At 32.7% G+C, this 13,557-nt stretch overlaps 1 protein-coding gene across 1 annotated transcript; it reads right to left on the minus strand.

The window, feature by feature from the left end:
• Positions 1–283: 283 nt before the first annotated feature.
• On the minus strand, positions 284–7,923 carry LOC149375878 (regulator of chromosome condensation-like). Its single transcript, XM_089597333.1, has 7 exons — positions 7,897–7,923; positions 6,598–6,717; positions 3,412–3,531; positions 1,365–1,741; positions 891–1,254; positions 541–813; positions 284–456 (listed from the first exon to the last, which is right to left on the minus strand). Exons 1-7 carry the CDS (start codon positions 7,916–7,918, stop codon positions 284–286), a joined length of 1,449 nt encoding a protein of 482 aa, XP_089453459.1. The 5' UTR covers positions 7,919–7,923.
• Between the last annotated feature and the right edge of the window lie 5,634 nt (positions 7,924–13,557).

A 13,557-nucleotide genomic window follows, 5' to 3' on the forward strand; every position in this document is an offset into this window, starting at 1 on the left:
CAAACAAAATCTAAAGTTTATTTAGAACTCGATTGGCCACAGCAACTGTTAATATCATATTTAACATTTCGATGACTAATAAAGCAGTAGTTTTTTAGGACATTCTGATTGTCGTTAGAATAATTACTCACTATTATTTTCCTAAGCTCAAAAAAACTGCATTAACACTAACGTTTATTCCTACAATCTTAGAGATAAGTAAATTAGTCGAATATAAAAAAACTAACTTAAAAGAATTTTACAGAAATCGCTATCTTTGTCATGTAATTCTAAAAATAAAATATTATTTGTTACTTTCTTTGACAAAAACAACAGTTTGCTGTTCCTCACCTGACACAAGCAGGAATTCAAAATCTTTGACGAGTTCAGAACTTATTAATTGAGGCTTAAGGACCTCATTTTTTTTTCCAGTCTTACACTCTTTATCCGAGTCAGTCCCCCAAGTATAAATTTTTCCTAGAAAAACGTTATACATATAATAATTACTAAACGTATTATTACTTATAAGACTATTATTTATCAAAAGTTAAGAATACTTACCAGTTTTCGTTACAGCACTGGATTGTGCAGTTCCAACGGCAACATCCATGCATTTGGTGCCACGGATTGTGGGTACATGCACAACCTCTGTAGCATCTTCTTTCACAGTACCAAGTCCTAATACTGTGTGCATATTTTTTCCCAGTATGTAAACTTCTCTCTTTTCTACAAAGTGTATATTATGGCGTTGTGGAGGAGTAATTTCAGCCCAGTTGTACCCACTCAAAGTGTTAACAACTTGAGGCCAAAAAATCCTACCACCCTTTCTAAGCCCTGCAATAAAAAGCGAAATAATAAATTAAAATAAAACTTCAATTTTCTTTTGAAAAAGTACCAAATATTATCCTTACCAAGTTGACCATAGTAGTTGTTCCCAAATACAAACACATTGCCGTGAATGTCTTCAGCATATGACGACTCTCTTCCAGCCCAAATTTTTTTTATTAAAAAATTTTTTTTCATTTTAATTCGAACTGGGGTAGGAACCAGCAGGGAATTTTTTCCTCGGCTACTGTTCCTACCTGTTTTTTTTTTTGGAAGTCGTCCCAGCTGCCCCTGCTCCGCACAACCAAGAGTGAACATTGTTCCTGTATTGTCTAGCAATACGATGTGGTCGGCTCCTGACATTATTTGTGTGAATCTTTTGCCTGGTTCAAGATTCACTGGACTTATTTCTTGTTTGCCTGTTATCAAGCCAAGAAGCCCATGTGAATCCTAAGAAATTATATAATTTTAATGAATCACGAGTACAATAATACTTGTTAAGTATCTATCAATTCAAGACAAGTTATTTCAGTTTTAACAATAAGAAACCAATTACTTACTTGAAAAGATCCCCAACAGTACACTCGACCATCCTTCAGCAGGGCACAGCTGTGTGTGTCTCCAGCAGTGACTTGAATTGCCGGTGCCGGTAGGTGTACAAATCCAGGCACCGTCACTCCATATTCAGAAACATCCCTACCTAGGGCCCCTTCATCATTAGAGCCAAAGGTAAGGACACTCCCTTCGTCACTGAGGCACACAACATGCCGGCGACCTTGTGACATGGACACGATGTTAACGATGGTGGGATTTTGTCCACGTCTTATTTGTCCACTCACACTCTCTTTCCAATCAGGGTGTGCTTTATTGCCTTTACTATACGTTAGGACGTAACCATTGGTCTCTACCTGGTCCATGATTTTGTGACATCTAGGATCTGAAATACATATACGAGGCATATATTAAGCAGTTTACAGATGAACATTAGTTATGACGGCTCATTTTGACAGACCACTGTAAGTGTAGTCATACAAAATATCAATTTCTAAGTAGAAGCTAATATTATATAGAACGTAATTTATCATTTTTATGTTTCGTGTATAGATAGTTTAATTAATACCATCGTCATCAATTATTTTAGAAAATAAAAGTAAATGAAAACTAGTAATAACAAACAACAATGTATAGTAACCAATAGTGATGTGTAGATTGGATACTGTAGGGATAATGGTCATTTATTATCATGAAGACTATTTCATAAGAAACTAGTAACTACTAGTTAATTTTTTATTTGCCAAATCTAGAGTAACAGGAACATAACCAAAAAGTTTCTTAATTAGTCATCATTTCGTAGCTGTCAGAATGCCAAGACTCATACTCACGATGAAATATTTTTGTCAGATGTTTATCACTGCATTTTTGCGTACACAATTTTATTCATTTTGTTAACTTAACCTAGTCAATGGACTAAAGTAAGTGTATAACAAAATAAACGTATAGCAATTTAATTGAAATCGTGAGTAATTAAAACAAATTATCACTAGTTCTAATTAATTACAACTGTTATGAGCAATACGATTATCTTCATTATAATCTATTTAGATTGCTATAAGTTATTGTTTGAAATAACTTTTTGGGATGACATCTTTGACAAAAAGTAAAAAAAATGGCAGTTTCCGTACCTGGTGGCGAATGTCACCAGGTCAAGCATAAAGCCCAGAGGACTCATTATAATTGCCCTGGTTGAATGCACACCAGTACGAATCCTATTTTTCCTACTAAGGGGCTGCTAAACGTCCAAATAATAAAAAAAAATGTTGAAACTAGAAGAAGCAACAACTGATAACAACTTATAAAAAAAATGACTCAATTTTTATTTTCAGTTTTATTTCAACTTAATACTATGCAACTTTTATGATCTGTTATGGTACTTATCGTTAGTTATTAACTTAGATATTTTTTTCTTTTATTTTAATAAGAAGCTGCGTCGAGGAAGAAAATACCTCTTTATACTTTGAAAAATCCAATAATAAAAGTGTCAAGATAATACATACCGTCTTTTTTAATGATTTCCAAATTTTGTCCATAAATTTTCATTCGTTTTACGGGTACGTTAATATCATTTAGAAAATCTGAGGAATTCCGCTTCTTAGATGAATTTTGTGTTAATGACACTGTAAAGCAAAAACAAAGTAGACGTAAGGTAACTAAATTAGTTTTACATGGGTAAAGGACTAAAAATTTTTGAGTCAAATGCAAGATAACTATGGAGATTTATATGAATGTGCTTCAATACTTTAAAAATTCAGCAATTTATATAACGCTATAATTAAGTTATCACATTAGTACTTTTTTTATCAACTGTTGTGATTTCTGAATGTATATGAGTTATGACATTGGAAAAAACCTTTTTATCGAATGTTTACAAATGTGATACATTTTTTGCCATTTAGGGGCTGAAGATGACTTGAGGCTATCAGAGGCGCAATGGTCATATGTCTTCGTCTGAATGATGAGCCTCATATTTTATAAAGAAGGTGCTAACTTGGGCACAATGAAAAATTATTTACTGTTTTCGAAAACATACTCACAAAATAAAATACTTACTATAATGCTTAGAGATTACTAGTGTCCGTCTAGGAGGTTTTACCGGTTCATCAGGTATGATAAGATTATCTTGTAAATTTGAAGATTCTCTTTCATTACATGACTTTGGTGTCTGTACCTCTGTAGAGCAAAAACAAAGTAACTGTAGGTAAATAAAATCTTTTTTAGATATCGAATAAAATCTTTTTCTATTAAGCATTTTTCATAAATTTTTTTTTAGATATGGAAAATTTTGGTCACTTGGAGCTAAATACGACTTTAATGATAGTTAGACGAGAATTTTATACATTAATAAACAGCTAACGAGCATCATAATTTTTGAAGAGGGTCTATTCGCTATGCACTTATGGCAGATGGCGTCATCAAGAGAGACAAATTGTCACTCGATAAGATCGCCATGATGCACGGAGCGTTGTAGACAATTTTCTTACTAAATTAAATGAAAGTTACCAAGTGTGAATTGAGCAAATAAGTCAGTAATTAAAGTTTTTATTATTTACTGTACGGTAATAAATTTTGTTTGGTGTTATCATTTATACTACAGGTTAAAGAACAATATAAACATGGACAACGACTTCAATAACACAACATCTATAAGTGCATGCTTGTACTTGTATGAAACTAGAAAAATACAAGTACTGCTTACATATATCTATTTGTCACGGCAAAGTGTTCAATAAATAAAAATACTTATGACAGGTTGAGTTTATTTTTTTACATACAACTCATTCAAAATAATGTTTTTTTAAATTTATTAAAAATTTTCGAAATGACTTCGTGAAATCTGGTAATATAAGTGTGGAACAATACGACGGTTGGGTAAAAGATAGAGCCAACTCAGATAATTGGTGAAAAAGGAGCCAACTCGAAATTTGGGTTGAAGAAGCAGCCAATTCAGGAGTAATTTTTTTTTTTATGAAGTTTTGTCGTGGTAGCACTGAAATTCACAATACAGATATACCTATAGAAACGAACCAAGATTTTTCATTAACCCAATGGTTCAGAAAAATAATTTATGTTACTGTAGTAGAGCGTACTACACTTATTAAATTATGTACTTTACAAGTCTGCTGCGATTAGACGTAATTCTATGATCAGACTATGGATGTAGATCATTTTAAATATTTTTCAAAAAATTTTTAAATATATTTTCATTTTCAAACGTCATATAAAATTAAAAAAAACCTATGTTGATTATACAAATGATTTTTTTTGTGAACTGTAGCATGAACAGTTATTGTAATCTTTAATTATTCACTACTTTTAATACTCTAAATCTATGTCAGTGCAGCGCGTAAAATCGTATGTAAAGTAAATTGTACAATCTGGAGTAATTTTAATTTCTCTTACTTGCAATACTTTAAAAAAGTTCCACTTTTTATCAAGTGACGTAGATTTAAAATTAAAAATTTCTTTTATATAGGTATACCTATATTGGGAATTTCAGTGCTACCACAAAAAAACTTCATAAAAAAAAAGTTACTCCCGAGTTGGCTGCTTCTTCAACCGGAACCTGAGTTGGCTCCCTTTCAAGCCAAATCTGAGTTGACTGCTTTTTCAACCCAAATTTTAAGTTGGCTCCTTTGTCACCAATTATCTGAGTTGGCTCTGTCTTTTACCCAACCGTCGAATTACTTTCACTCGGTAGCACCACCTAAAATAAGCACATAGCGAATGTAGGGTGCTGTTTTGAACCCGTGAGACTACTTTGCGCCTTGGAGCAGAAAAACACTTTGAATCTAAGGGGCTAGAACAGCTGATTTCGGACCATGATGCCATGCTTCAAATTCTTAGACTACTAGTTTTTACAAATAACTATAGAATTCATAGGACTTTTTTTGTTCTAATCTCACTAATTGAAAAACTAGTAAAAGTAAGTTTAAGGACGTTCGGTAGAGATAGAACCCTGTAACGAATATTTTTGAAATTTAACCAGATGTTTTATTGTTGTTACAATGAAGCTGTTATAATTTCAAGAGGTTCGTCTGTTTCTTTTTCCGAGATATTGAATTTCAAAGCTTAGTCATTTCAACACGGTCGCTTATACGGACACTTATAAAAACTATGTTTTAAGAAAATTGGCGTGATGTATGTCTCCAATTTTTTTATGTGTCACAGATAATGTTATTAAATATATGTACACAAAGTTTAGCGATGATCGTCTCATTAGTTAATGAATAAAAAAATTAAATAATAGTTCGACAAAAACGCAACGGCAACGTCGCAAGAAGCGGAAAATTCAAAATGTTCTAGGACGTACATTTTAGTAAATATTTGAATATTATGGTTAATATTTATGTATTTCTAAATAAAACATAAGCTTATATACATGTGTTTGAGTGTATATATATAGGTTCCACCCTTACCCATAACAAAACAATGTATTATAATAACACATATTTATTTTTCTTAATGAAATTTTTAATTTGTAATTTTTATACAATACAATTTTTTTACACAAGATAACAAAATCACATCCTTGTCATAATTGCAGAGACTGGAGTCTGTCTTAATTATTTAATATATCACTTCCAATGAGACTTTTCAAGGCACATAAACATTCAAGAATTTCATTTACATTAGCTTCTGTTTTAATAAAAGGATTTTGTTCATTTAATAAAAACGATCTTAAACTAGCGTCACCTTCCATCAATTTATTAACATTACGTAACAATCTACTTTATTTTGACTAAGATTTTCTATAACTGATTTCGTAATGATAGACGACATGGTGGAAAAGGTAGTTAAATATATTTTTTCATCAGCGATTTTTTAAATCTTCGTAAACACATCATTTTTAATTATTTACTCATGTTTATTACACTGTTATAACGAATAAAAATTAAATACTTACATCTTTAGCACAAGTACATTACAAATATATATACCACCTGATGTGTGTATATATGTGTGTACACGAACACTCACACATTAGAGACCCATGCGGCGATGCCAAGTCTTCACTCATCGCTACTTCCCCCTTGCCCTGCAATTGGTTCCCCCCCGCTATCTCTACCGAACGTCCTTAAGAAGATTTTTTAGTATCGACCGATGGGCACTAACAAAAAGCCTTTTTTTACTAACAAGGGCATAGCTAACGTTTAAAGTAAACTATTAAACGGTGGTTCCTTGGCTTTAACAGAAGATTTTTTAATATGTTCAAAAACATGTGATGAAAGTACTTACTGTAATATCTAGCGATAACCATTTTCAGTTCAGAAGTTTTTGCATGTTTACCAGGTATGACTTGATTATCTTGTGGATCTGAAGTGGCGCTTTTGTTGAATGGCTTTCGTACCAGTACCTCTATAGAGCGGAAACGAAGTAAACATACGTCAATTAAAATATTTTCAAATAAATAGGATGTGAGAAATGTACATGATTTAAGAACATGATACATGTAGAAGTGTGGTTAGCCATCATAACAACTCATCATTTTACGCAAAGCAGTGATGACGGAACTACTTTGAGATTTTTTCCTGTTGGGAGTTGTGATTACTGAGTTCATTCATAAATTTTGTCACCAGAAAAATAGTATACTTCGTATCATGAGAAAAACAGTGGTATTCAATCTATGGAAGCAATTTGTGCCCAAAGCGCGACCGTCATTTTTCTTTCCGAGGGCCTAACGTCGTACTTTGTGCCTGTTGGCATACTTTGTGCGCTAGGGCAACCAAGTACTTTGCATCTATAGTGAAAAAGTATGAAATTTTTTTTTTTACTAGTCACTTGATAGAATAAATATGTGCTACATTATTTGAAGAGTAAACATCCCATTAACTGCTCTTTAGTAAGAAATTTTTGTATTTTCTGCAAGACAATTGCTTTCTACACCGAAGGTGAGGGTGGCAAACACTCAAAAAATAGCAAAATGCTTTTGTACAAGCAGTAAATGACATTGTACAAGCACAAGAAATGTGGCACTGGACTCCCTGAATGTAAGGCAAAAAAATAGTTTCAGTGGGGGTTTGGAAAAATATTTTTTACTAATTTTTGTACCTATGGCGGGTTTTGGTCATTTGGAGACAAAGTACGACTTTGATGATAGATAGGCGCAAATGTTATACATTGATGGCTAACTAACGAGTACCGTTCACCCAACGTAGGGTCTTTAAGCCTCTAAAAAAAGCTGTTTTATACCCCTGTGACTAGTTTATACCTTAAAGTGAAAAAACACTTTAACTTCAAAGGGCTGGAATAGTAGATTATGTATTTTGATTAAGTACCAAAATATTTCATTTTAAAAACAACTGTCGAACTTCTCAGTATTTTTTTTATTTTTTCTTCTAATATAACTTATTGAAAAACTAGAAAAGACAGCTTCCAGAAGATTCTTAAGTATCAACCGATATTCAATAGTAAAAAGCGTTATGTTTTATTACTAAGGACATAGCAAACATTTAAAGTAGACCATTAAACTGTGTCTACGTGGCATCAACAGAGGCTTTTTTAATATGTTCAAAAACATGTGATGGAAGTACTTACTGTAATATCTAGCGATAACCATTTTCAGTTCAGAAGTTTTTGGATGTTTACCAGGTATGACTTGATTATCTTGTGGATCTGAAGTGGCGCTTTTGTTGGATGGCTTTCGTGCCAGTACCTCTGTAAAGCGGTAACAAAGTAAACAGAAATCAATATAAAGATTCTTTGAAAAATAAGGTGCTAGGAAAAGCAAACAATAATTGCACATATAATAAATATAGAGGTAAATCTGAAAAAAAGTGGTACTCCATCTCTATAACTCTTAATTTAACCTAACGCAATAAGTACAAAATTGCTGTGTGAACTTTTTCATTAAATGTTGTTATTTTCAAGTATATTCATGAATTTTTACACTAGGGAAAAATATTTTTTTTTAATTGTGTTTGAGGTATTGTCAAGTTTTGGTCACTTGTAGACAAAGTGCCGTTGTAACCCATGAAACCATCTTGCGCCCCAGAGTGAGAAATCACAGAAGTCACTTTGAGACTAGAGGGCTGGAATAGTTATTTTTGTCCCTGATGGCACATCTTAACTGCGCAAAAAATGTCTAAAGTTGTAATTATTCAATGGTATATCTTAAGCACAAGGCATTGTGCCCTCAAGTCCCTTTGTTTTCAGGAATATTTATTTTACATTACAATGTCAAAGTAATGTTTGCAATTTATCTAAATCTAATACCAAAAATTTTAAAAATATTCTCTTGTTTTCGATGCATAAGAGCGTTTTCTATACCATCTATCTGCAATTTACATGGCTACTAAGCACATATTAGTTTCTTGTAAGAAAGTTTGCTTACCTCTTTAAAGTTATCAAACTATAATAAAGTAAAGAGACGGATTTATTATAAATGTATAGATATATGTCTTGAACTTTTAAGGACTGTTGAGAGCACAACTTCGAAGAGTCACCTTGTGCTGTAGACGCATGAACATAATTTTCACCTTAGCTTGCAGAGCATTTCCATGGTTGTTTAACAGCACTTTGCGCCTTCGAATATAAAATGTTATTTACAATATCAGTACCACGGTGCTATTATACATAAAAAGTCAAATATTTCGTCTACATGGCACAAAGTATGATATTTCTATTAGTGACTTTTAATAAATAAAAAGCACAAAATCGTGTGCTAAAAGAAACAAGAAACAGATTCTAGTATTTTTTCATGTATTCTCTACAGTACACATTTCACAATAGTTGTTCGAATGATGAAAATAGTTTAACGAGTCATTTCTAGAAATTGGAGGTAATAGGCTACAGAATCGCGAGCCTAAATCTTCCAACAACACTTAATACATAGCCATGCAAGCTCGAGGTCAAAAACCTTGAGTATTCGTGACTGAGCACCTTAATTTCAAGATTGTGTAGCAATATGAAAAAGCAGTAGTGGTGTGCAATACATGTACAAAATATAGAGGCAATCTGATCAAAAAAGTGTACAAGAAACTACGAACCATTTTTTGCTCGTTTCAGGGGTGTGTTATGATCATCATTTGACTGTAGCGATTTTCGTTTATTAGTTGTTTTTGGTTTCCATGCAGGTGTCACTGTCAAAAAAAAACAAAGTCAACATTGATTAGTTAAAATACACCAGAATAAAAAAGATGGCAGAAACTGTAAATACTGTAAATGCACGTGGTAAGTGAAGGGGTAGTCTTATATCTAAAGTACACAATGCACACAGAGTATCGTTTTCTGTCATTTTAAGTAATGCAACGATTAAATCATCACTTTCAGATATTTTTTTGGCCATTAGAATTTTTTTATCTGATCATCAGGTTTGATACTAGGGAGGAATATCTTTCACGAATTTTTACTGGTATGATGTGTCTGCAACAGCAACTGTACTATTCACTATTTTTCTTTATGACATTTTGTGAACAATTTTACATGTAAAGAAACGTTGATAAAAAATACAATTAAAGGTTTGCCAGTGGGATCGACATATTCTTTTCAAAATATTCGTAAATAAATTCGGCAGACCAGTGAGCATATAACATTAAAAACCTCAATCAATTGTTATTATAGTTAACTAATGCAAGCGCTTCCTGAGATAATTTGAATTTGAACTGGTTATTCAACCTCAGGCCAAAATATTTCCGCTCATTTTTCGGCGTTTTCTTATTATTTTTTTTTTAGTATCACTGTAATAAACAATAGTTTGAACTTTATTTTTAAGTAAAATACTATTATTATATAACCATTTTAAAATTAATCTTATTCAGTTCATATAGTTTGCATGAAATTATTAGGTAAAAAAAAATGAAAAATGTTGGTAAACGACAGATTTTCAAATATTTTTGAATAAAAGGAGAAAAGTGTTCATAGTCCTAAATTGAATTATTTATTAAATAGAAAAATTTAGACCATATAATACAGATGTACAACTTTTTTTTTATTATAGTACGTCCGGTTTTTTTAATAAAGGCACTACTATGGGCACTTAGCACTTGGGAAAGGGACAAGAAAGGGATGGGAGGCCTCCCATTAAAGGAGGGGGGGTTGGAGGAAATTAGACAATTTTGCCGCGAGAAGGTCGCTGTTCGCTGTAACCCTCCTCGAGGAGCATTGCGTGGTAAAAAAGCACATGTGAAAATTCACAAAGGTACTTGCCCGAAAACTCGCACTGGCTGGGAAACGAACCATGGTCTCCCACGTGCCAATCCACGACCTAGCCGACTGAGCTACCACGCGCTCAGATACATAACTATTTACATTCCTACAGATATTTAGTTACACCTATTAGAACTATTATTTGTAGTATTTTAAACATCTGTAAGATATATTTGAAATTATATTAAGATGTAAAACGTATTGCTAATTATATAAGACTTTATTCTCTAGATTCGTCAGATTTCTAACTGATGGGGAAGATAGCTAGTGATTCGAATTCATTTTTTTGTAATATTGCAAAATCTTGAGAATATCTCTTGCAAGAATTGTCACTTTTTAATAAAAATAAATTTGTTTATAAATTGTATTTACCGATGTTGGGAAAAAAATTGTGTGATTAAATCAATTGACTGTAGTAAACTTCGAATGTTATCAAAATGACATAAAAAATTATTGTGTACAGATTGAATAATGCCTGTCGGGTATGCCCTCTGTAGGAAAAATAGGGTTCACACCTGCTGCGCACCCTTCCAGGGCAAGCACAAGAAGTCCCTCGGGCCTGGTGCTTGCCCTGGCAAGATGCGCCACCAGGTACGTAAAGTAGCATTCTTCGAAGGTGAAAAGGAATTATTTATTCAAAGTTTTATATGATACGCAAAATTATTCATGCAAGACACTATTTTATACTTATTGAAAATGCATAACTACTAACCGATATAAGGTACAAAAGCTAAGACGCTAAGTAAGCGCACTCCTTCTTTAATCTAACGATTTTTTCTATTGTGTAATGTCAGAAAACCTTTGTGTGTGACTTTTGGAGGAATTAAAAAAAAAATCTCTTCACTGTACCATTGCCGTTTTAAAACACTTTGCCAAATTTATGGTTCTATTTACTAAGTCGCTTATTATTAGCCTAGGAGTAGTGATAGTATAAGTTTGGGGCCTGATCGTAATATTACACGATTAATTTTGGTACATGCTTATCGTCTCTTGTTTACTAATAACAAGTGCACAAAAGATACTCCAACTTTTTTTATCCTCCAGTTAACACAAACGTGCCTAGTATCTCCAACCTGAACAGAAATCTTGTTGGGGCAATCGAGAGGTCCTCTAGAGGATACCTAAATAGCCAATGAAGGACGTAATGAGGCAGAGTAACGCGGCATACAGTAAGTCCTCTTTAGGTATCCTAAATAAATGTGTATCTCACCAAACTTGAAGACTCTCTTAGAGTTAATATATCTTCCTATATTATATAGTTAACTCAGTGAGGCATTCCACACAAACCCCCCACCGCCCCCCATTTGCCCCCCACCGCCCCCCACCAACCCCCCACAAAATAAGGTAAAAATCCGTTATTTTCTTGCTTATTTTGACGTATCGTAGTTTTTCTCAAAACCCCCCACAGCCCCCACCGACCACCCACCGATTCCCCGCACAATTTTTTATAGCCCCCCCATCGACCCCCCACAAAATATTATATGAACAGTATAGAAGTATGGTATGAGTCTTTATTCAAGCCAGGGGGTTCAACCACGTATGGCTTCATGGGATAATAACAATGTATGTTTTAATATTTAATCAAATAGTTACAGAATACTGCACAATACTGTAATCAGCTCAACTTAAATACAATTAATTGTATTTCGATTTACTAGATCTCTTGGTTTCTTTGTAAGCATAAAGTTTTTAGTGGGCTGACGTTTTTCGTTAGCATTTTGAAACGTTGTATTTTGCCAGCCCTGTCAATGTGTTAAAGTTTATTACCACATTCCTACCAAATCACATGGAAATATTGTATAGTATTTTTTCTCAAAACATCCCACATTCCCCCACCTACCCCCTATGGCCCTCCCACTGACCCCCACGAATTTTTTCATGGCCCCCACGGCCTCCCCACACCACCTTTTTGAAACCTGACCGTAATCATACCGTCTTTACCTATCTTTAGACAAAACTGTTTTATTGCCATGCTTTATTTCATCGTCAAGAAAAAATTTAAAGTCATGAATTGATTCATAGGGGGTTGTTGCGCAAAACATCATTATTTATACAACTTAGGACGTTTAAAAATCAATTTATATGGAGTTAACAATATTTTGAAACCAAATATTATATACACATATATTGGTGCACATAATTATTATATCATCATCACTTATATAGTCCTTTATTACACAATTCTTCTTTTTACGTACATAAACTTAAGTTAAATTTAGAGTATCAATAATATAAACAATGAAAGTTTCGCATCACTTTATGAGTCATCTTATAGAGCCTGATGAAACCACGAAGACTTACGTCCATTTCTATTTTGTTTTGAATTAATGCTGAAATTGGTACACTAAATGAACACGATATACATTCATGATATGTAATATTAATTAATAAATTTTACCCATTCATAAAAAAATAATAATTAAATCAAGTTATGAATATGAGATACATTATTATATTTAAAAATTTCTTTCCAAACTATATTTTCAATCTCTAAACTGTTTTCTTTATCGACTTGAACAAAAATTCCATTTTTATTTTTGCATCTTGATAAAACCACGTATAATTGACCATGAAAAAATAAAGGTTTTGTTAAGTATAATCCCACATTATCAAAATTTTGTCTTTGAGACTTATTTATAGTCATAGCAAATGCTACAACTAATAGGACTTGTTTTCTGTATAAAATAAAAGGTTATAATGAAGTATTTCCAGTATTTAATGTAATTCTTAGAATGAAAACTTTATTACCAATTTTTTCTCCCGTTACTATTTCGCCTTCTACGTTATACTTTAGTAATTTAGTAATTCGCAATCTTGTACCGTTACATAATCCGTCTGATATACTCAAATTTCGAATTAACATTACCTTTGTACCTTTTTTTAATTCAAGTTTATGAGGTGGCAAGCCTTTACGAATGTTGTTTAACATTTCTACGGGAAAATTTATATGAATATTATCATCTGATTTATCAACACCTTTATATGTTGCAGTATGTCGATGCTGTAATAAGTTTTAGTTCCCCTTGTCATTTACTTAAAATCTTATTGTTT

This window comes from Copidosoma floridanum, unplaced genomic scaffold (assembly GCF_036245765.1).
Source record: "Copidosoma floridanum isolate Cflo_tuat_1 unplaced genomic scaffold, Cflo_Japanese_pri ptg000004l, whole genome shotgun sequence".
In the NCBI taxonomy this organism is placed as follows: Eukaryota; Metazoa; Arthropoda; class Insecta; order Hymenoptera; family Encyrtidae; genus Copidosoma; species Copidosoma floridanum.

Coding starts and splice junctions, on each gene's coding strand:
- LOC149375878 (XM_089597333.1), bottom strand. CDS start 7,918: ATGGTTATCGCTAGATATTACA. Junction 1,742..3,411: donor AGTAATCTCTAAGCATTATA/GTAAGTATTTTA, acceptor TATGTATTTCAG/ATCCTAGATGTCACAAAATC. Junction 457..540: donor CAGTGCTGTAACGAAAACTG/GTAAGTATTCTT, acceptor ACGTTTTTCTAG/GAAAAATTTATACTTGGGGG.